Below are 23750 nucleotides of genomic sequence, written 5' to 3' on the forward strand. Positions count from 1 at the left end.
CACCATCCCAGCACACAGGTCTTGGGCAAGGGTTTCTTGCAGCTGTTTTGTGTCCACCATGTGGGACAGCAGTGCAACATCTCCTTCCTGCCAGCACCATTCTTAAAGGTCCATGGCCTGCAGCAGAAGGGGTGAGAAACAGAAGCCTGTGCTTTTCATTGGAGACACCACTTCATGGCTCAGGAGCAGCTGGCACTGTGTGTATTCCTCAGTTCCTCCTCCTACTCAAAAACCCAGCCTGAGTGAGGAACATGAGAAACTGCCTTACAGCAGTTGGAAGAGACTCTGAGCTGTGGCAGAGCCAGAAATCCAGCTTGGATAGAAACTGAGTGTTTGAGTAACTGGGAGCAAGACTTGGAGCAGCTAGCTCACTTCTCCCTCTTGAGTACTGTGAATGCTGAGTCAGCACTGTGCTGGGGTGTGCCTGAGCTGTGCCTTAGAACAGCAGGACATACAGCTTTCCTTGAACCTTTCAGTTTATTTGCAGAGCAAAGCTCCCCATTTCCTTCTCTTAAGCTTTCATGACTGGCTGCTGCACCAGTGCCATCCTCTTCCTCCCCTTGTAACCAGCTTTGGAGAGGATGGAGTGCAATGGGGACACCCTGACCCTGCTGTGCTCTTTGGGCTGTGACACCTTCAGGCAGGTTTGAGCAAGGAACCTCTTCTGGCACATGATCCCACAGCTGATGTCTGGGAGCCCTTCAGGAGGAGGCTGTGACCCCACAAACCCTCCAGCCTGCAGATGTTCCCCCAGGTGAGCACTGGAGCTGCTGCTCTTCCTGCAAAGGGGCTGCAAACTGGAATGAATCTCTGCTAAGGCTTTATTGAGCTAAAATAGAGCACAAACCATCAGGAAATGCCCTATTAATGCACTGGAGATAGAATCAGGCTGGAAAACTCCGGGCTGGACTGTAACAGCACACAGTCTGTGATTTAAAACCCATGTGTTCAGCAGGCCAGAAGCCAGGAGCCCCAGGCTCAATCCCAGTGCTGAGTTCCACAACAGAACTTCAGGAAGTGGGGGAGAGGCTTTGTTTGAATTTCCCCATGTTTTCCTGGGCAGGATCCTTTTACCCTAGGCATTAAAAGTTTAAGAATTGCTTGGTTTCTTGGGGCTTGCAGTCGGTGGAAGATGTGTGCATTCCCCCAGCACCAGAGAAAGGGGCTGGGCTGTTTTTGGTGGTTTGTTCTGATTTTTTTCCCCTGCTGTGATTAAGGAAAGCTTTTGCCCACCAAGAAGGCATTCTTTAGAGGCATGCCTGTCCCTCATTAGAGCATAAAAGCAGTTCATAGGTCTTTTGGGGCTGGCAGCAGTAAGACCTTCGATCACACCAAGTAAGCTGATCTCTACAGAACTGAGGATTAGGTTCCAAACTGCAGTACATTTTGATTGGATGCAGACTCAGCAGCTGGGCTATTTTTGGCTCATGACCCACTCTAATGGCCGTTTATTTTTAAGGTCATTTTCTGTTTGCATAGCATGTACACCCTTCTGGTGGGTGGGAGGCATTATAAAAACAATCACTGCTGTGCAGAGTTAGGAACTAAGTCTGGAGAGGGATGGAAAAAACAGAACTCGGTGTACTTATTGCTTTAAAGCCCAAAAACATCTGCTTAGGTCATAAGGTTTGCTGGCCCACTCTGAGCTGTGTCCCCACCGGAAAAATACTGTTCCAGTTAATACAGACTACTGCAGGGATTGCAGGAGACTTGGGGAAAGCCTGTCAGACAACAACATGGTATAAATAGAAAGGAAGCATCAGATCTGATGCCCTTACCTTCAAGGAGTAAACAGAAACCAGAGCAGTCTCCCCAGAGCTGAGGAGTCACCACTTGTGCTGGGCTGGCCAGGCCTGGATCCCAGCTCCTGTTAAGACCCTTGTTCAATAATAACATGCTTTATTGTCCTGTTTTCCTGACTCCTTCCTGTTGGCAGTATCTTTATTCACACACAGTCAAGTGATACAAATTCACTGGAACAGTAGCAGTTTATAAAAGAGAGGAGTAAGAATAATTATCTTGAACTGAAATTTAAAAAAACACATGGCCACCTGTCAAGCAATGCTCTGCTTGTAACAGGTCATGGCAAGGAAACATTTTACAGCATTGGCAGTGTATTCCCAGCCATGTTGCTTTTCCAGACCACAAAATACACAATTCAAAAATATACTAAAAGTAATAATGGAGTTTGTAGAAATGTCTGCTGCAAAACAATTGCTGTTGTCTGATTTCCCCTATATTTACTCCCTTGCTACATTATGATAGAATACTTGAATAAACACAGTTTATTTCTAACTGAATTTGAACTTTAAAGTTGATCTCAAGTAAACTGTAAAGTCTTTGGCTCCCATCCTTGAAGTACATAAAGGACCTTAACTTTGGACTTGTGAGACTGATAAGGCAGGAGGTGAGCCCACAAGTGAGAATCCGATGCCTTGGGCAGCAGCCCAGGAGGGAAGGGGAAGCTGAAGTGCTGTACTTCACAGGATCTTAATTTGGGGCTTTTCCCTGGATTTTCACAGACTTTTAACAAGTCTTCCCTGGGCTCTCCCTTTACCTGATAGGCTTGATATTTCAAGTTTCTAGTAATCTGGTATAACTGCCTGTGTTTGAGATCTGGGCTCAGTTGAGTGAACTGCAGTACCTCTCTCCCACCATATTTCACTGCTCAGGGTAATTTTCCCTGTCCCTTTGCCCTCCCCTCCCTCCTCCTGGTACAGAGGCCCAATACCACTGGCCTGGCCTCTATCCATCAGAGAGAGCTGGATGTTCCATGCTTTGCTGAGGCTCACACTGAGCCCCACACAAGCTCCCTGCATTCCAAGTACCATTCTCTTAGTGTTTCCAGCCTTGAGAAGACAGGGAATCCAGTGCTGGCTGCACTGTGCAGGGATGAGCAGCTATTCCCTCAGGCTGGCATGCCTGCAGTGAGAATCTCAGAATGCTCATGGAAAGTGATACCCAGAGTGGCCCTTGCCGTGAGGAACAAACCGTGAGCAGGCCAATGTGTTCAGCTCTGGGATTTCATGCTCCTTTTCCTCCTCAAGAGCCAATCTCAAAACATTTCAAACAAGAGATGTTTTAGCAGAGAGGAAGAATAAGGCACTGAAGGTGAGCTCATTTGGACAAGACTGATCCACAGGGTGCTGCCCCAGTCCTCAGTGCTCTTCACTGAGCTGTTCTCTCTGTGCTCTCTGTGATCGTATGAGACGTTCTCAGAGGGGAAACCTTGTCTCAGCTCTGACACCACACACAGGGGCCAAGACCCACCTGCCTAGGCACGGCCTTCAGAGAAATCATGGAGAAGGACACGCACTGGAGGCCAGAGGTTGGCTTCCCAGTGTTTAAATGCCACCAACTCCCAGGAAGGTCAGCTGTGGAAAGATGACCAGGATACCTGTGAGGTATAGAACTCTGTGTCAGCTGGCCACTGCTCAGCTTTCTCATCGTCAGACTTGTCGCTGTCATCGCCGCTGGAGGGTTCGTAGCCCTGCATGGCAGAGGGGATGGGCTCCGTCTGCCTGCGATCCGCCTCTGCCTCCTTCTTCTTCTCTGCCAGCAGCTGCCTGTAGCACAGGTTGCAGACCCTCAGGGGCTTGGGGGACAGCCGGGGCATCAGGAACCTCTGCCGGGAGCAGTCGGCGCACACGACGAAGCCGCACTTGCGGCAGTGGTGCCTGCGGGTGAGCGTGGAGAACTTGGTGTGCGTGCAGCGCATGCAGATGTCCGTGGCCTTGTCTGGGATCCAGGGAGCCGCGGGCTCCCTGCAGGGCTGCCGGCCCGTCTTGCTCAGCAGGTGCTTGATGCACTCCTCCAGGTGGCTGATCCACTCCTTCCTCTCCGTCAGGGAGGCTGCGGACACCACAAAGGACTTCTTGGAGGTTTTAATCATCCAGCGGTTCTTCATCTGCAGGGTGTCCGGCAGCGTCTCCAGAGTGACGTCTTCAAGGGGGATGATGTGCTGGGAGTTGTACTTCCTTTTGTTGATGATGATGCTGCCGTAGACCAGGATGTCGTTGAAAAGGAAGAATATGCGAGGCTTTGGCTTCTTGCGGCATTCCTTGGTTAAAATCCCTTCTCCCAGGAGCACCCTGCCTGGCAAGGCTAAGGGCTGCCCAGAAGCCCCAAAGCAGTTTTCCACTGCAGCGATGCGCTGGCTGTTGATCTCTGTGTTTGCAAGGTGGTCCATCATGTCCAGCTGGCTCTGCAGAGAGGAAAACAAAGAGGGAGGTGCTGAAACTGCAGACATCTGCACCAGGGTGGAGGTGGGTAGCCAGGGGGTGCACAGGTGAGATGCTCCTGAAGCAGTCTGAGGCTACAGGTGATCTCCTGAGCACTCCTGGCTTTAGTCTGTTACCTTTCTAAATAAAATCTTCAAACTTTCTGACCTCATTTTGCAACAGCCCAGGCTCTACTGGGACGGCTCAATTTGCAGCAGTAGAAGCCCTTGAAGGCAGAGCCAGGTCTTCCTGGTTGTGCTTTTTACCAGTCTCCCTCTGTGCCCTTAGAAAAGAAAGCTGCTTGGTCTGAACCTGATTTTATGCAGATTCATAGATCTGCATAAAAGGGTCTTGAGAGCAAGCCTCCCATTTCTGACTGCACATCTGCTTTCTCAAGGATTGCTTACAGACACACACCCCCCACAGCTCCATTTTGGGCCAGAGCTGAGGCAGAAAAAAAAAAAAAGAAAATCCTGTGATATCACTTGTTCCATGTATGACAAAAAGGGTAAAAAGAAGAAATTAAAAAAGCCTTCATGATGCGAATAAACCCACACAAGCCAAGCCTTTCCTCTGTTATCCCAGGACTGATGGCGCTTCCAAATGCAAGACACATCATTCTGAAAACAGTCAGCTCTGCTTGAAGGGGAAGTGGAATGGAGCACACTCATCTTTCCCACACCTCTGCAACCTCCTTCTCACACAGTCTGGGGGTTTGACAGGGTGCTGTGCTTTTGTTCTAGCAGGAAACCCAGGTAAGGGTAACTCTGAAGTGAAAGCAGCTGCTGGCTCTTGGCAGGCTGCAGTAAGGGAGGTGCTCCCTGTCAGTGGATTTTCTCCCTGCTCCCTGCAGGCTGGAGGGTGCTGCCCAAGGCCAGCTGGCCATGGCAGTGTGAGTCATTTCCTCCTGCACAGAGGTAGCTCAGCCATCACAAGGCACATCACAGGGCCATGTGTTGGTACCCTGGTTGCTGCTGCTGGTTGATGGAAGCACTCATGCAGAGTTGCTCTCCACTGGTATCCCTGTGCTCCTTGCCCAGGGTCCCTGCTGCCAAGGAGGCTGGAGGGAAGAGGAGGATGACAACATGCCTGGTCCTGTGTGTGGGACATTCTACCCTTGCCCCTCACACCCAATCACTCCTTTGCTGTGCTGGAAGGGAAACCACAGAGCTGCTGCACACCATGCACCTCTCAGCTGACCCATCTGGCAGACAGACTGGGCAATTCCTCTGAGTTCCCAGAGCTTCCTTCTCTAGGGTGAAAAGGCACAAGGTTTAGCCATGGCAGACCTAAATGGAGTGACCCAGCCTGCAGGAACAGCTTTCACTGAGTGCTGAGTGCTCCTGAAGAGCTGCCTTCCTCGGGGTTCCCCTCAAGCTGGAGGGAGGGTGTGACTCCTTGGGGCATCAAAGCCCTGGAGTGCACTGGGTGGGGCTGGGCACTGCTGGGCACATCCACTCATGTGGGTGGCACATGACATGGACTGAGTGCTCTGGCCAGGCTGCAGCCAGAGGGGGGATCCAGGGGCTGCCTCCAGCAGCAGGGGCTGAAAGCACTCCCCAGCCAACCTGCCATGGCACAGATGTGCAGCAGCTCGGCCAAGGATCTGTTCTTGTCATCAGAGAGGAGAGAGCCTCCATTCCCAGTGTGGCTCCCTCAGCCTGAGTGGATCTGCGCAAGGAGAGGAAATGTCCTGCTGCAATAAGCACCACATGTTTTTACCCTCTCCCTCTTAAATACACAAGTGAGGCTGAAGAGCAAACAGGCAGGGCAAACTGTTGTCCACAAACTCCCTGACTAGGGTTAGCCAGACTCCCACCTATCCTGGGATGTGATTTCTCCACAAATCCCTTGATGAGGAGTTTCTGTGTGAAAGAGCAAAATAAGCACACAAATAATAAAAGAAAAACTCAAATTACAGCTTGGGATCCTTGGTCTGCAAAGACTGCGAATGCAAGAATATACTGTCAAAAACTTTTGGCACCAACAACACCAAATAAACCAAAGCAGTCTCACCAGTTTCCTTCCCTCATGCTTCTGGATTATGGAGCTCTTAGCCTACCTCTTTCATTTTATGTAGTTTAGAAGCATGGCCCAACCTCTCAAGAACTTGGGGCACCTGACATGACTCTGTTTCTAGGGATCTCTGACAGCAGATTCCAGTGGAAACTAAAATATTTTATCAGATATAGAGACCTTGCCTGCACAGAGCCAGGAAACCCGAGCTCCTTTCCAAAGAGGAGTGTAAGCTCTGCTGCTGTGAAAGCTTTAGCTATTGCACTGACCTGGGTCCCTGCACAGAAAGCTCTTGGACTTACTGCATGGAGCAAAAGGAGAAGGGGCTGGACACAATCCTGTAGTGTGAAAAAACCCGAAGGTGAGCTCTCCTTACACATCAGACTTCTACTTGCAGGTATGTCCTTTCTCCTCCAGCCTCTGGTTTGCTGCCTACTTAAAATACCACGAGTTAATCTCAGAAAAGCCACTCTGTCATGGGAAAATAATCTCTGCTAAGACTAAAATTGTTGGCTGCTCTAGCCCAGGGTATTTCTTGAAGGAGTTTTCATGGGATACAAAAGCAGAATGTTTTCCTCCCATCTCTCTCCTCCCTCAAGCATAAGTGACTGGAGAACAGCACATACACATAATAAAAAGTAAAAAAAACCAAGAAATGGTAGGAGTGCGACTTAGAGTGCCTACCTTTAGGCTGGGACAACTCTATCCCTGTGTTATCCCTGTTTAAGTAGGGGGGAATAAACAGCCATCTGAGGGGCTGACTCATCACCTCCCACCACAAGCCAGATCCATCCTGCCCCGAGTTCCACACAGCGCTCGGCTGGACCAACCACATAAAACCCAGTTTCATGTTAATACTGTGACTCACTGCAAATAATCCACAGTTTGCCTTTGGAATGCAAGCACTTTGTGAATCTGGTAAATAAAGATAGCTGCTGAGTGTTACTATGGGCTCCTTTCCTGGGAGATGGGAGCCTCTCCCTTTGTTCCAAAGTGAGGGTATGAAGTCTAATCTATTTTACTCATTTTGGTAAATGCTTTTTTTTCCTGTTTGCTCAGGTTTGCTGTGTCAGGTCAGCATGGTCACAGTGCTTATTAGCAAGTGCTACATGTGCCCATGTACCACATGCAGCAGGCAGCAGTTTACCCAGCTGAAATTAAGGTGGCAAGATATGTTTTTCTGGCACACTGCTTTTCACAGAAGTTTCTGGCATGGCAAATTCTGGGCTTTTTTTTTCCATCAAGATCTGCTGGGTCTGCATGTGATCAAATACTATGCAGTGAATATGACTGATGTTCAAAGGAAAAAAACACAGCTTGGCACTCCCCTCCAGAAGTAAGCACGCCACAACACTTAACAATGAGGGCTTGTTCACTTGTGATTATAAACAGCCATGTTGATGCCTGCCAGGCACAACATTTCAACTTCAGCTCACGGGTCAGCAAGTCTGGGGTATGTTTTTCAAGTCTGTATGTACCTAAGGCTTAGGTGTACTGATGCAGAGAGCTGTTCTACCTGATCCTTCCATTCCTGCCATCGGGCAGAACTGACAGCCTTGGTATCCACTGCATACCTCATGCATTCCACACATGGGATGGTCCATGACACCCAGATCTGACTGCTGAGGGCTGCCAGCAGAAAATGCCCCGAGCCTCATCTCTCTGCAGCTTTCCCTGACTCCCTCTTTCTGCTCTGCTCTGAGAAATCTTTCCTGGAGTTAAGGCTCTTGCTCACCAAGGACAGCAAGTAGGATGCAGCTGCCCGACCAGGCATTTAGAGCAAGAAGAATAAAGTTCCTCTCCTTTTCCTGCCTGAGGGCATTTCAGCTTGCTTCTCCCTCTCTGCCGGCATGCTGTAACTGCTGGGGTGAGGAGGGCAGGCTCTGGTAAACCCCTTTCTGCCATGCTTACAAGGAACCCAATTCAGCACATGTACATTTTGGGACTGGCTGTCATAGCGGACCTTTAGGAATGTCACAGTCCCAGTGGGACAGGGACTGACTGAGCTGCCAAGCTTCTCGCCACTGCTGCTCAGCACAGGGCCAGAGCAAGGGGACGGCCGGACAGGGTTTCGAGGAGCTCAGACTGATGCTACCCACCCCAGCTGCTGGCAGCCCGAGCTCAGCTGTGGCTCTTGCAAGTGCCAGCCAGGCTCAGAGGCGCCCAAGCAGCAGAGGAAGGGCAGGAAGGGAGGGAGGAAGGGGGAAAGCCACGAAACTCAAGGCAGAGCCTTACCCCGTCCGTCCCCCCGCTCATCCCGAGGCACTCCGGCCGCGCCTCCCGCTCCGCCGCTCTCCGCACTCGTGACCAACAGCACACAGGGCTGGCGGCCGGGGGGAACCGCTGGGGGAAGCGACAATTGTCCCTCCCTGTCCCTCCCAGCGCCCGGGAACTCAGCGCCCCTCGGGGACAGGCGCAGGGCCCAAGCGGGGTCCCGCTTACCGCTCTGCAGCGGGACAGCGTCCGGGGCTTGGTACACGGGCAAAGTTGGCACTTAGAGTCCCTCTAAAACCCCAACACACCCGCCCCTCTGGAGCGGCGTTCGGGCCGCAGGCTCCGCACACGCGTGACGGGACCCCCGGGCCGGGCACACCGCGGGGACCCCCGGGCCGGGCACACCGCGGGACCCCCGGGCCGGGCACACCGCGGGACCCCCGGGCCGGGCACACGCGGGGATCCCCCGGGCCGGGCACACCGCGGGGACCCCCGGGCCGAGCCCGGCAGCCCGCACGGCCCCCCCACCCCGCCGCTCTGTCCCACGGCGGGCGGTGCGGAGCCGCCAGACCGCTCCTGTCTCCCGCTCCGGCCCGGCAGCGGAAAACCCCCGGCACTCTCCTCTGCCCCGAACCGAACCTCCGGCACTCCCCTCCGCCCCGAAACGAACCGAACCGAACCGAACCGAACCGAGCCCCGCTCGCCCCGTACCTGCCGGCCGGCCCCGGCAGCGCTCCCGCGGGCCGCGCCGGGCGGCTCCGCTCCGCTCCAGGGCCGGGCCCCGCTGCCGCTCCCCGCCCACCGCCACCGCCGCCAATGGGCGCCCCGGGGCCGGGCTGGGGCTGTGGGGCTGGACTGCCCCACGGGGCCGCCTCAGTGGGGCCGTCTGAGGCCCGCGGCTGTGTGTGCCCCTCGCCTGTGTGTGCTCCACGGCTGTGTGCCCCCCATGGCTGCCTGTGTCCCCGGAGGACTGTGTGTGTGTCTTGCTGACATCCAGCACCCTCCTTCTCACTCTCCGCTTGGCCCCACAAGCACAACTCAGTGTATTTAGTTTGCTGGCAGTTTTAAGTTTCCAGTTTCATCGCCCCCTAATCACAGTGTATTCCATCCAGCAGAATGGATGGCATTGTGTAAATGTTGTTTCAGTGATAAAGTACCCCCGGTGTTTTACAGTTAAGAAGAGAGATATAAATAGAACTACACATTAATCTGGTCCAAAACAGAAACCAGACCTGCTCCCAAGCCCTGGATCACATCTTCTAACCACTTTTGTGGTTACTTACAGATGTTTGTGTAGAAAACGAGCTATTAACACCGAAATTGGCATTGCAGGGAAATCCTTTGCATTCCTCTCTCCCACCCTCTCATGACAGTGCCAGGAGGGTGGTGGGGCTGGTGGGCAGAGGCTGGGAGTGCCCCCAGCACTGCTGAAGGTGCTGCAGGGCAGCCGAGCTCTGGCCCTTGCCAGGTGCAGTCACACCACCCCAGGCCTGTGCTGATCTATAATTCAGGTGCTTGCTCACTTTCTGTAATAGCTTTTCTATTTTTAATGGGAAGTGATGGACCTGTCAAGGTATTAGAAATATTTTTTTTCCCAGGTTTTCATTTTCTTTGGTAATAATAATGTGGGCTGGGAAGCTCGCGGTGCACTTTAGAGCTAAAGTGCTTGGCAATCATGGGAGTTTCCACAAGACCTTATTTCTTCACACTTTGTGTTTGTGTCAGACTAGCAGATAAATGAGGACACAGACTAAGTTAAGTGCCTAGCAGTGTATGAGGGGGGATTGCAGAGAGGGCCACGAGGTCACTGACAAACCCCTGAAAACCTGGGAGAAAGCACAGAGGGGAGGCTGCTGGGCTGAACAGATTCAGGTTATCACTATAAATATAGTGATATATATACATATACACCTATATCTCAGGGTTTTAGGGTGGGGTCTTTTCAGTCCTCCTCCCTTTTCTGTGGGACTGAGTGGTCTGTCAGTGCAAGGAGCCTTTGCAGGCTGGTTCTCACACCTGGGAGCTGGTTTGTGTTGAGCTGGAGTACCAGCTCTCTGTCCTGGCTGCCCTGGGAGCAGGCTGCTAACTCTGAGGAGATCTGCCCAGCTTAGAAATTAATTCTCTACAGAATGCTGGGGGTTTTAAAACAAGGTCTAACGGTAAATATCTGTAAACTATAAATAGACAAAGCATTGAACTAAATATGCCAGAGTTTGTCTTAGCTGTCAGACTAATTCAGATCTAACCAGCCACAGATTATTACTCTGAAACTGTTTTTTTCCCCTCCTACATGCTAAAATTATTCTGAAGTTGCTCTCACATGCTAATGAGACTATGCTAATCATAGTCTATTACTGAGATGTAATACTTTAATTTATTTTTCTTGTTGTTTCTCAGTATGCTCACCTGGACAACACATCAGCCAAACACAGCATTGGGCTGGCCAAACCACCTGGGATTTGAAGGTTTTTTCTTTGTTTCTCTCCAGTCAGAAGTGGAGGTGTGCTCAGGCAAGTGCTGCACGAGGCAAGGGAAGCCCTGAGATCCACTTTGTGCTCACAGTCAGTATTAGCAGTTGCAATTGAGGGCTGACTTTCTGTTGGTATTTTGTTTGTTTGTTTTGGAAGCTCTTACATGCTTGTTTGAATTCCTTACTGAGATGCAAACTGGGAGTTTCACCAGTAATCTTAAGAGTTATTTGAGAGGCAGGCTCAGGAGCTCTGTTTTTCCTGGCTATAAACCCAAACATTTGTGGGACCACTTGAAAAAGCTGCAGCCCAAATTACCAGCTTTTAATGCAGCTAGAGCAAGGTGAAGAGACTTTATCTGATTGCCTCTGGCATTTTCTCCGAAGCCACTTGTTTCTCAGTAGCAGAAATATCTTGCCCAATTGGGATGCAATAATTTCAAAGCAAGTAAAGGAAAGTGCAGCTGCTCAGCTGAGTCAGCCAAAGGTAAGCTCTGCAGGGGAGAAAATGTTTTTTTATTATCTTCTAGTGGCAAAATTACTACAACAGCCTGCAGGAAAAGATTAGATTATAATAGTAACAAAAACATCTGTTAAATTCTCAGCTCAGTGTATGTTTAGTGCATGTTTGGAAAAGAAGAAAAAACAACGCAGGCATTTGATAAAATTCTTTTGAATAAAACTCAATATTTAGATTCAGTTTGGGATGTTAGGAGCCCACTGTGATGATAGGATAGACAGTGATTTTAACTAATTGACTACATGGGGCATTTAATCAGTGGACAAGACAGCCTTTAGCAAGGGAGATTTTACTGAATTGAGCTTGGCATACTGTGACCTAATGAAGGAATAAGACAACTTGTGTTCATCATCCAGGTTACCTGTAGGGATGAGTGACCTCTGTCCTGAGTGAGAGTGTGGGGTGTGGGGGATGAATGTTTGTGTGATCTGGCTCCTGGGGGATTCAGCTAATCAGCCTCTTCAGAAATGTGTGACCTGCCATGATTGATTTGTGTCTCTGAAGCCCTACCAGCTCCATCTGCCTGCTTTAGAAATGAGTTGTTCCAAGTCTGACAGTGCAGAAGTCACATCCGTGCTCAGCTCTGTCAGTCCAGGCTGGAACTTCAGGTGCCAGTTTCCAGATTCTCACTGGTCCTCATGCCTTGAGGCTGCTGCCCAGCAAACCTTTCAGAGGCTGCCTGTGCTTCAGGGCATCTCTCAACCCTGGTGCAGGAAATCACCCACTTCTTGAGAGGCTCTGGGAGCCTGGCTGCAAAATGATTGCCCAAGTGATGAAAGTATTCCAGAAAGCAAGCTTTGCTTGCTCCCCTGCCCTTTGCATAAAGCAATGTTCAATCAAAGTGCTTTTGTTTTTTACAGAGGCGTTGCTGTGCTTTGCCTGTGCACAGCACTTTATCCTCAGGATCTTGAAGGGCAGCATAAATTCTAATAGCTGTGAGGTTTTGTAGCCTTCTGACAGGGAGTTGCACTCTTGGAGAGTTCCCTGTGGTCACAGGGTGCCTGGTCACTGACACAGAGCAGTGGGTGATTTGCTATTGCCTTCATCAGCAGCAGGCTCTGGCTCCGAGTGAATCACCCCAGAGCTCCTGACTCACACCCGTGTGCCTCACCACAGGGCCATGTCCCAGCTCCCCAACCTCAGTGACCCTCACAAAAGCTCTTGTGTGCAAGGACAACAAAACCTCTCACATCTGCAGATTCTAAAGTTACAAGTTTGTCTTGGTGTTTGCTGCTCCCTTCCCTGCTCAGACCTCAGCCCTGCTCCTGGGTCACATGAGTGCAGTGCTGTGGAGTTGGAACTTCAGTCATGAATAACCAACAATGATCAATAATTTCTGAGTGGATCAAGTGGGTTGGTCACGAGGAGTCTCCAGGCTGCACCCAAGAACTGCCCAGTGCAGGGACTCACAAGAGGGGCAGCTCAGAAGTCTGAGCTCTCCTGAGGAGCAGGAGGGGTGAGCACACACTGAGGAACAAGCAGGAGCCCTGATGCTGCAGCCCCTGCTCTGAGTAGTGTTCCCCAGTAGTGGGAACAGGCTGGAGTTGAAACACAAAAGGTGAAGGTGAGGAAAAGCTGAGATATGAGAATATAAAATGTCAGTACTGTGAGAAGGTGCAGCTGTTCAGCGCAGAGAGGGATGTAATATTAGAACAAAATGCATGAAATTATATGGGGAAAAAAGAGGTGTGTCCAGAAAAGTTCCTGAATGCATTTTTCAGCATGCTGTGAGAGAGTGCTGCACCTTCTGAGCCCAGCCTTCCTTGCAGAAGGCACCATTCTGGGCACGTGCTTCTGAGCTCTTTTCCTACTGCTCCCATTCTGTCTGAGCAGTGATCTCCTATTCAGTGGGCTTTCATTGCACAAGATAAATCTGGTGAACAAATACCTGGTGAGCAAGTGTTTCAAAGGCTAAACTGAGGTAGATTAGCCATTTCAAATATTGAAATAGGGAAAAAGTGTGGGGAACAGAGTGTGATAATCACTGGCTAATGCAAAAAGATGTAAATGACTGATTGACTGATTAGTGAAAGACAAATAAAAGTGTGTCATTCCTGAACCTGCTTTGCCTATGGATATAGCTTCTATTTATGTGAAGAACATGCTTTGGTCTCTTTCCTTTGTAACTGCTACCCAGGCTGAATGTGTGCATTGCTCAGAAAGGAAAAACCTTCTCTTTGTAAGGGACCTTGCCCCACACCAGTGTCTTTTGTGCAGGAAGGCATCTGCTGCCATTGCCTGGGGAAGGTTCATGCACTGAGTGCATGTGCAGAGAGCTCTGTGAAGGGGGAGCAAAGAGGGGAATCTTTGTTTCCTTTTGTTATCTTCAAATACAAGGGAACACAGCCATGTGGTGTGGTTTTTTTCCAAGGTGTTCTGCTGACATCCTGGAAACCAAGAGAGCAAACCTCAGCTTGGCTGAGATCCTCATCCATTGGCACGCTGGATCTTTAGGTGCAGAGGTGCTGATCTGAATGAGGAATTGGGGATTTCTTCTGAGGTAGCAGAGGTTTATTGGCTTTTAGAGACTGTGTTGCTGCCTGGGCGGTGCAGGATGTACGAGATGTGACACAGAGGATGTATGAAGGATCACACCTTCATTTGTGAAGTGTAAAAATTGGTGTCTGGTTGAGAAACCAGGGGGATGTTGTGTAATAGGAGGTTTGTGGTTGCTGTTGGGGGACATCTGAAGGAGGAGCTGAGAATTCTGCTCTGCACTTCAGCTCAAGCTCTGCAAAAATTATCCAGGTGATACCATTCTGCATTTTTGGGAGAATTTTGGAAGAATTAACATTTTCCTGAGATTTCTCTCTTACACCTCTTCTGGTGTACTGAAATGCAGGAGGCTTTGGTTTTCTTTTTCTTTTTCTTTTTTTTTTTTTAATTTATTTTGGTTTTGCTTTTACTTTTGTTTTATCTGTTCCCAGAATGACATATTTCATCTCTAACCTGACCCCTGAAGAGCAGCTGGGGGAAGGCACTGCAGGTCGGCTCTGTACCATTTGGCTTGTTTGATTTCATTAGCTTGGGAGCCCTCACAAATGCCTCAGGCCATGCACCTCCTCATGGACCCAACTTGGGAGAATCTCTTGTGCTGCTGCATGCATTAGCCTTCATTAATACAATTAGCATAATAGCAGTTAGGATTCATTATTCCCAGCAAAAAGATAAAGCTGGTAATACATATCTGGGAATCGAATTCCTCAGCGCCTTGGCCTGGGATTGCTTCATTTGGAGTTGTTTGCTGTTTATATCCTTCCATCTTCTAGAAAAAAAAAGAAAGCCACATAATTGTAAAACTGTTTGGGTCAGAGAAATGCCCTGAGATGATCTTTCAGGCATGCTAAATAGGTGGGGTGATCTATGGGACCCTCACAGCTCACACAGCCACTCAACAGTCAAAACTGCAAACTTCATCTTCTTCAAGCACAAAAACTACTTAGTTTCCCCATGTTGAAGACTTTTTATAATAGCAATAAGACAACTCTAGAGAGAGCCATCTAATATTAACTCCAGGGAGTAATCATCTAATCACAATCTGGGGGTGATTTGAAGCACTCATCTGGACCAAATGCCTCACAACACCCCAGGAGTGGTTTTATTGCATGATAGCAGTACCCCATTGAGCCTTATTGCTTAATTAAAAACAAATTCCCAAGTAATTTTTTTTGCCTTTCCATAAAAACACAGTAGTACATAGCATGTATAAAACATCCATTAAATGATGGTAGATGCAAATTTACATTGTGAGATACAATCCGTTTCTTTACCACTTGGGGTTGAAGTTAAATGTAAAACCATTTCCTATAATCTGTGCACTGCTGTGTTTAGAGAGGAATAAATATGGGAAAGAGAGGTTCATTGTGGGATGCCTTGTTTTTATTAAGTGATATGTTTGGTCCCTTACAAAGGAATTCAAATTCTCATCCATCTTGCAGACACAGGAGTCAGTCATCATTGTGGCCTTTTCTGCTTCTTCCTGGAGATCCCCTCAGCTTGCACCATTCCAGGGCAGCACTTCTGGGGAATGCTGTCCTTGTGTGGGATTGCCATGGCTCTCAGAGCAGGGAGAGCAGTGCTGCTGCTGTGTTTGGGATCTCACAGCACACTGAACAGGGGGTGCCCTCGTGTCCTTGGGGGTTCTGCAGTCTGACAGGGATCTGCCTGGTAGGTGCATGTTTATCCCTTTGGTGGTGCTGACCTCAGGCTGCCCTGGCTGTGGCTGAGATGTCTCCCAGTCCTGCAGTTTCCCTGGGAAAGCTGCTGCAGCTGTGCAAGGGCCCCTGCTCTGCTAGGGACCCAGAGTGTGCATGGGAAGAGTGTGAAAGTCCTTCCAGTTTCTGTAGAGGAATGCCTGGGCTCCCTGACACCTCTGCAGAGTGTTTTCATAGCCCCAAGGACTCTGAGTGTTGTTTACATGGGAAAAGAATAAGATTAATGTGTCCTTACATCCTTACAAACAGAGCATGGGAATCTGCCTGTAGATAGGGCCAGGGACTCACAGATAGGGAAGGAGAGAAGAAACCATCAGTTCTAGAAAATGTTACTAATTGTCACAGACTGCTGCTCATCCAAGGCCGTGATAAATTCCTGAACTTACAGAGAAAGAGCAAAGGCTTAACACAGTTATGAATAGTGTTTTGTTATTAAAGAAAAAATAAAGGGGGAGTGTGTATTACAGGAGGCATGGAGGAGAGGATTCAGGGAGTCTGTGCCTTCAGAGTACCTCAGCCAGTGGGGAGAGGAAGAGGGTGATGTGGCCAGGAGCCTAGGATAAAGAGGGGGCTGCATCCCCCAACAAATTGAGAGACCCCATGGGAAATGCCCTGTGGCCTCCCCTTTATTCAGATAAAGTTACTGGGCTCCTCTGTCGCCCTGATTTTGTAAAACTTTGTTAAGCCTTCTGATGTTTACATTCTTTCAACAAACTTTCTCACACACAATTATGTAAATAACCTATGTTTTGCATTCTTTCATGGAGGTGGAGAGAATTGATGGACCCTTGGTCTGTCCAGTGGCATTGGAGAGGTGGCACTGTCACCCTCCAATCCACTGTCACCCTTGGAAAACTACAAATGTTGGAGTCAGAAAATAAAAGTCCTCTTTTTCTTTGTTCCCCTCGAGAGCAGCAGTGTCTGTGTCATCATTTCGTGCCTTATCACAACACTCCTCTGTCTCCTTTTTGGACACAAGCCTCTGGTGTGGTGGGTTTTTCTGTACCCATGTTACAGGCAGAGGAAGCAAATCCAAGTTTTTAAGAGTTTATTGAAAATCATACAGGGAGTGATGGAGCCACTGCTCAGAAGTCCTGGCAGCCAAAGCTGTAATTGGACTTTTGGCCACAGCACTGAAATAAATGGGGGCAAAAAGGGTTGATATGACATTTTCCTCAGATTTGTTTCTTGGGTTGCCTTTAATTGAATGGAGACAATCTTGCAAGTCCAAATTTTTAAATAAAAGCTGAGAATTATAGTAACTATTGCTCTGTTGTTCCAGGTGCTGGAGCCTTCTCGTGGTATCTACAAGGTCAGGATAGAGGATGACACTTGTCAGTCTGTCCCACTGTGGGCCCACTCTGTGTTGTGCACATCCTTCTGGTTTTGCCTGTCACACGGTGGCTCCCCAAGGAGCAATGTGTGAGTATCTGCTGCTGCATGTGGGGTTATGGAGGCTCTGTGCTTTCTCCTGTACTCAGATTTTGTAAAAAATGATGTCGAGGGGTTGTTTTTTGTGAACACTTTGATAGAATGCTTTGCTGACTTCATTTTTAATGTGCCATTAGAGAGGTGTTGAATGTTATGGTGGAGGATTTGTTACAAAGAGGTTGCAGCATTGTAGTGAGAAAATGGATGAGAGTAAACTGTTGCCTGCTTCTGCTGCCTCAGAGCAGTCTGAAAGAGCAGCTAAAAGAATAATTAAACCTGTGTATTTTCAGCAGTTCTGTACTAACCAGGGGCATTGCCAGGTCAGAAAAAGACATGAAAGGATCTGAGAGTGTTCTTGAACAATAAACATTTTTACCTGGAAGATCTCTGCTGGCATTATTAGGCATGCCATTATCTTGCTTTGATCTGACTCTCTGGGACTGGCTGCTCACACAGCTGACCCAGAGCAAGCAGCCAACAAAGGAAAGCCCTAATGGACTTTAATACCTTTAGTGAAGGGTTTCTCTTCCCATCAGATCTGTGTCATTTTACAAAGGCCCCTTTCATCTTCATGTGCCTGCAGGAGCTGGCTGGCAGCAGTGGGACCAGCACAGCCCTGGCTCAGGCTGGGGGTGGCAGAGTGGTGTCACTGCTCCAGCCCTGTGTCCCCTGACCAGCTCAGGGTGGAGCTGAGGGGTCAGCAGCGCCACTGCTGCAGCCTGGATCATGGGCAGGGGTGGTTCTGCTGAAAAACCTACTGCAAAAAAACCCAAACAGACTGTGGGAGATGCCCTACCATGGCTGGGGTGGTGTTTTTTTTTTTTTTTTTTGGCTTGTTTTGGTTTTTTGGGTTTTTTTTGGGGTTTTTTTTGGTGTTTTTTTTGTCTTTTCTTTTTGTTTGTTTTTCTTTTGTTTTTTTTTTTTTTTGGAGGGGGGGTTGTGGGGTTGGTTTTTTTTTTGTTTTTTTTTTTTTTTTTGAAGTAGGTTTTGAAGCAGAACCAGGGGTTTGTTGGGGTGGGCCAAAGCACACCTTGGCCATGTGAAATACCTGCCTTACTCTGACTGCAGCAGAGCACAGACCTAGCCTGTTCTGTCACCTGAGCACATACAGATAAACATTAGGACACAGAATAAAAATTATATCTGCCTTTATTTGGCCTTTTAAGATGAGGAGTCAGGAATCTTGTGTTGATATTCTGGGATATTTATGATTCCCTTTAAGAGTAGATCCTACCACTGAGGAGTGAAGTGTGTGATATTTTAGCTGTTGGAAATGCCTGGCTTAGTTTGGTTCTGTTTCCCCATTTCATTTTGCCATGGTAGGCAATTCAGAAAATCCATTTGCAGCAAGGAAAATGGAGTTGTTATGGAAACATCTGAGCGAGGCAGCTGACAGGGGTGAGGCTGTGCACGCAGACACACTAAACCAGCGAGTTCATGTAAGGTAAGGGAGCAGTTTCGAGGCACTGTCTGCTTCCTGGGTGGGTTTTCTGGCGCAAGAGGAAAAAAAAAACCACTTTAAAACTGTGAGCATGTAGCTCCATCTTCTGGTACCAAAGCAAAGTGTGTTGCTCTGGATACAGACAGAGGTGAAATTTCTGTATCGTTTTTATGTCAGCTTCTACGAAAGCAACAACAAACCCAGCAGCAACAACAATAATTATAAATTAAAGTACCTGTGCCTTAGAGCCAAGCTACGAGTAGATTTCCTGAAGCTACAAACCATTCTGCTGGGAGAAAACTGCCTTTTGAAACATTCTCTTAGCTGTTGAGCCCCCAGGTGGAACTGGTGTTTGCTCAGCGTGGGCTCTCCCAGGGCAGCCTGGTGCCCCTGCAGGTGCTGCTCTCCTGCTCTTGGCTGTGGGATGCATTTCCCCTCTGCAACAACATCTTTGGCAAAGCAGCCCAAATTCCTGATGCATCCTCGTGGAAATGCTAGCTGGGTAGAAGCAGGAATCAGGAATGGATGGCTCTTGGAGGCAGACTGCCAGAAGTCAAAAGAAAATGAAGCTGTTTATGACTTCAGCAAAGAGTGAATGTTGTTACAGTGCACATTGCCATGCTTAATTGAGCTTGGTTACTCAATCTGTTCACCTGAGCAACTCATTTTGCTTTAATCAGAAGTAAGGCATTGCTCAAAACCAGGAGGTGTTATCATTTGCTGGGTAAACCTTGGGTTTCTGAATAATCCTAAAGAATTGCCCCAACTTTGCTGCTTTAGAACAGCACCCAGCACAGGGAATCAGAACAAAAGGTAATTATCTTGTAGAGCTGCTGTCCTAGAGCTGTTATTTGCAAGTCATTGCAAACAGGAAGCACTGCTCTGTAAACACAAATTTAAAGCTGTGGACCATGGGTTTTACTGGGTTTATTCTCTGTAGATATGTAAATATCTTCTTTTTACCCCCTGGATAATGAGCCTAGGATAGAAGGACCCCAAATTCTTTGTACAAAGCTCTAGTTTTCAGTCCAAACCACTTCATGGCTGAACTGTGGCAGCAAAGGTAAGGGAATAGAAATGTAATGGCCCCATGCTTGTGCCACTGTAAGATCACTACCATGAGTGGTAAGTTACTTGCATGCAGCATTGATCCGTGGGGAGGGTTGTGTGGAGACCTGCTTGGAAAGAGTGCATTCCTCTATGGCAAGGAATCCTAGCACAAAAATCAGTCCTAAAGTTATAACTAGCCAGGGCTGCCCATCACAGCCTCAGCAGCAAGGCTGTGGGTCAAAACTAGAGGTGAAACCAGCCTTTACTCTTCACTGTGGTGCTTTAAGGCCCCACACTGAGGGAAGCATTTTAAATGGCCACAGGCTGTGCTGATAAAATACAGTTGCAACCTCCACAGCTGGTATTTAGTGTTTCTAACCTGTCCCTGCACTTCCCCTTGGCCCTACCTGAGGTTATCTCTTGGGGCTGCCTGCAGTTCCTACAATCTTTTTCCCCTCTCCCTATATTTCACCTTCAATTTAATCCTGTTTCATTGCTGAAACCAAGCTCTAATTTCTAGGGTCTGTGTCTGTCTCCATATCCTGAGGATTATTCAAAGGGATCTACTCACCTTTTGTAGAGGGTGATCTTGTCCCCCAGTGAGTTGCAGCTGGGTCAGTTGCTGAAGATTGGAGGTGGGCCTGACCTTAACAGGCCACAGCTGCAATCAATAAGAACTAGTGCTAGATAAGAGTAAGGAAAGAGGAGTGAGGAGAGTCAGATTGCTGTGAGGACCTGGAACAGTCAGTGTGTAGAGGAGCTGCCTGTGAGCAACATCAAGAAGGTGTGAAGCTCTGATAATATGAAATCCTTGAACTATGATGATGATGATAGAACCTTTGATATCTAAGACAAAAACCTTTCACTACAGATCTCTTTTATTAGGAAGTACAAATCCTACCCAGAGTGTGTTTGATAAATCAGATCTTTTGCAGACATCTGGAGATTATATTTGCAAATCCCCAGCCAGCTTGTTTTGTAGTCATTGTTGCCATAATTCAGGTTAATGTTGTTGCCACTTTTTACTTGCTAAAACATGTGTGGTGCTTTATTGTTTAAGAAAAAAAAAAAGTGGCTGCCTTGGAACAGAAGTTCTTTTAAAACCCTTCCTGAAAGTTTGCTGTTTGGAGAAACAAATGTCAAATCAATTGTCCTATCTTTGAATTGCCATTCTGAAAATGCAAGCTGTGAAAAGAGATTACTTGGGTTCTGCAGTGGGGAGAGGGTAAGAGTCTAGACTGAGAATTATGCACCAATGGAGACCTAAAATAACAAGTGGAACAAGTAAACTTTTAGCTTTTCCTGTAAAGATTTACTTAAAAAATATTAGATCCCCAGCGAGGCTGCTCATGCCAAGTTTGAAATCTGATTTGAATTTTTATAGCTGTTATAATCTCTGATATATCACCTTGGAAATAGGGGCTCGTAACAGAAATGCCAAGTCCCTTGACTATTGCCTGGCAAAAAAGAGCTGCTGTAATAGGCTGCAGTTCTGAGACAAGTGTGCAAGTCTGGCTCATGTCTGCATATCATCATTCAAATGGGTCTAAGCTGGGCTCTTCACATTATCTGGGGTTATTTGTGTGGGTGATGAGCTGTGTGCAGCTGTGCCAGCAGTGCCAGCCTTCCCAGCAGGGCAGCATAGCCCAGCATGTCCTTATCCACAGGGAGAGCCTTGGAGCTTGGACATGCTGCTAGGGAAAGTAAAGAACAGCTTATTTTCTGCTTTGCTGTCCTTATTCTCCTGCATTTCTGCACAGGAGAAATGGAAGTTCCCAAGGAGCCCAAAGGATTCCACATGCCAGTGCTCTTTTCCCTCTCATTATCATACGCTTGCAATCAAACTCTAATTTTTGAAATAAAAAACCTGCAGGATTCTTTATTGGGACTATTAAACCTTCAATCTTCATTATTTAGGACGGCTACTTACCTTTTACTCAATGAAGCCATAATGCAACTGCTCCTATAAAAACTATGGAAATGGCTACTGTGGCAGTGAGTAGATTTTCCTGCGTGTAAAATAATCTTCTGTGAGTAAGACATAACTATCATTCACATTAATTAGGCAGCCATATAATGGGGTGTTCAATAGCTATTACATCATTTAAATTCTTCAGTGAGCACCTCAGCCACCCAAGAACTATCCAGCTGAACATTTCTGAGTCCATAATTTTGAAATAATCCTGTGGAGGAAGAATATGCGTGGCAGAGTGTCGCAGACAATTTCACCAAGAAAAAAAATTAATTTTTTTCAGATTTATGGAATTATTTTAACATTTACAAGAAGTGCATAATCCTTTTCTTCCCTCCCTCCCAGAGTAATGGTGCTGTAAAGTGGAGTCTGTTTTGGGGCTGCACTGTGTGTACACCGGAGAATGTCCAAGATAGCCAGAGGCCAGTGATGGCAGCTGGACACAGACACACAACAAGCACATTTCCCTACACATTCTGCTGTGAACCTGGGGCCCTGAGCCACAAGGCTCAGCTGAAAAACCCTGACCCACAGAAGAGTGAGTGCAGTCCTGCTTGAGGTTTTGGGTTTGATGTCTTTTCCCTTTAAAAATCATATGAGCCCTTAAGCATTTACATTCAGTTCGGGTTAGTGATTTAAAAATTTTGAGGTGAAGCCAGAGTCCTTTGATTTGAATATCATAAATAATGTTCTGACTATGTTATGATACATTTTTGTACCTTTTAGGATTAGATTTTTGGTTGTCCAACAGCAGGAAGGAAGGTGAGCATTTGGTATGGGAATGGGCACATGGAACTGCTCTGGTAAGGGGCTGAGGACCTGCCCAAAATCAGGGCCACCCTGGTTTTGAGAAAATACTGCTGCTGTTTCCTGAAAGCATGGTCTGGATCAGAATTTTGTGCTCTCTCTTACACTCCTCTAAAACACTGGATGAATTGAATATATAGAGTTAACACCAGCTACTTGCTGCTGTTATTTCAGTGATTTAATATGAGTTTGTCAGTCATAGATGGTTTTTTGGGGTTTCCACTGTATTGCTATGTAACCCATTTTTTAGATGAAATCCCCCTCAAAGAGAATTTTCCATGTGTTGTCTTGGATGTGAAATGGCTTCAATTTCAAACGTTTCCTACAGTGAATTATTTTGAGGTTTCAGACGAAAATTATGGAATTTTTGGTTTTCTGTTTTTACACGTTCAAAATTCAGTAACTGAATTGCTTACAATTGTTTTAGTTCATTTTAGTTATAAATATACATACACAGTATAGGGGAGCAGAAATATGTCTAAGGACATTGCTCACTGCTGTTCATTATTCCCTGGTTAGTGAGAGTTTAGGTGTAAAAATCCTTACAAAAAAGTCTCTGCTGAGTGCAATCCAGAGCTGAACATGTGAAGGACAAAGCATATTAGAGACAGCTGTGATTAGTTCTCCAAATTCCCAGTATTTAATCCATGAGGTATTTACATTCTCAGCTAATGGAGAGACAGGGAATGTCTGTGAATGGGCAGGGGAGGGCTGGTGAGCTGTCATTGTTACCTCTCCCAGGTTCTGAGGAAGTGACAAGCACGGGGGAGTTTAATGAGTTCTAGGAAAAGTGAGCACAGAGCCCTGCCAGGTGGGATTAGAATGATTTGCTGGGGGTGGGCAGGGGTCCCAGCTCAGCATCCCAGGTGCTGCAGTGAGTCATGGGCTGTTTGGAACACCTGGAGGCTTTGCAAAAAGGCCTCAGCTGATTTACCAGCTGCAGGAAAGGATCCTGAATGCCTGGGCTGTTCAGCTCTTGTTACTCTGCATTTGTCACCTCTCTGTGCCACTGGCCTGGCATTACTCTGGGGAGCCCTTTGACATCTCCTGGGCACTCTTCACTGTAAATATCAAAAGCCTTGTCCTTACCAAGGCACTGCCAGGCCGTGTTTGTTCTTGTGCTTGCTGAAATAGCTTAAAAAATGCAAGTGCCAGTAGCTATGGGAAGTTGTGTTGTGTTCATGTATGTGTCCATATGGTAGAACATGTTCTGTCCTTCACAGCACAATGAGACATGATTGTGCCTAATTCCAATTTGTATGGCATCCCCATTAATGTCTCTTCCAGCCCTCCATTAAAGGCCCGTAATGTTAATTAACTGGACTATGCCAATAAAGTTCTATTAGCTTCCCCCTATTAATTTAATATTATAGGCATTTAACAGATGTCTTAATTAGA

The 23750-nt window shown here is 47.6% G+C and overlaps 3 protein-coding genes across 4 annotated transcripts in view; 1 reads left to right on the forward strand and 2 right to left on the reverse strand.

The window, feature by feature from the left end:
- LOC108962077 (protein C19orf12 homolog) overlaps positions 1-3985 on the forward strand; it is a 34704-nt gene extending 30719 nt beyond the window's left edge. The window contains exon 5 of the mRNA XM_050979105.1: positions 3914-3985. Coding sequence (XP_050835062.1) covers positions 3914-3939 — 26 coding nt within the window. The 3' untranslated portion in view covers positions 3940-3985. The remainder of the gene's footprint in view (positions 1-3913) is intronic.
- The window catches only part of LOC127060064 (pleckstrin homology domain-containing family F member 1-like), a 31278-nt gene extending 22057 nt beyond the window's left edge, over positions 1-9221 (reverse strand). The window contains exon 1 of the mRNA XM_050979100.1: positions 9162-9221. The gene's annotated coding sequence lies outside the window, so the exon portion shown is untranslated. The remainder of the gene's footprint in view (positions 1-9161) is intronic.
- LOC103816603 (pleckstrin homology domain-containing family F member 1) lies at positions 1924-9215 on the reverse strand. Of its 2 annotated transcripts, none has more exons than XM_050979098.1 (2): positions 9162-9215; positions 1924-4204 (listed from the first exon to the last, which is right to left on the reverse strand). In XM_050979098.1, exon 2 carries the CDS (start codon positions 4190-4192, stop codon positions 3371-3373), a length of 822 nt encoding a protein of 273 aa, XP_050835055.1. In that variant the 5' UTR covers positions 4193-4204; positions 9162-9215; the 3' UTR covers positions 1924-3370. The 2 variants fall into 2 exon arrangements, with proteins under 2 accessions (XP_050835055.1, XP_050835054.1); XM_050979097.1 differs by lacking the exon at positions 9162-9215 and adding an exon at positions 8472-8725.
- Positions 9222-23750: the final 14529 nt, after the last annotated feature.

The sequence above is a fragment of the Serinus canaria genome, chromosome 11, assembly GCF_022539315.1.
Source record: "Serinus canaria isolate serCan28SL12 chromosome 11, serCan2020, whole genome shotgun sequence".
NCBI classification, from domain to species: domain Eukaryota; kingdom Metazoa; phylum Chordata; class Aves; order Passeriformes; family Fringillidae; genus Serinus; species Serinus canaria.

What these genes read in the sequence shown, in the direction of transcription:
- LOC103816603 (XM_050979097.1), bottom strand. Translation starts at nt 8,492, where the DNA reads ATGAGCGGGGGGACGGACGGG. An exon ending in TGAGCGGGGGGACGGACGGG is followed by an intron (nt 4,205 to 8,471) that starts GTAAGGCTCTGC and finishes TCCTCTCTGCAG; the next exon opens with AGCCAGCTGGACATGATGGA.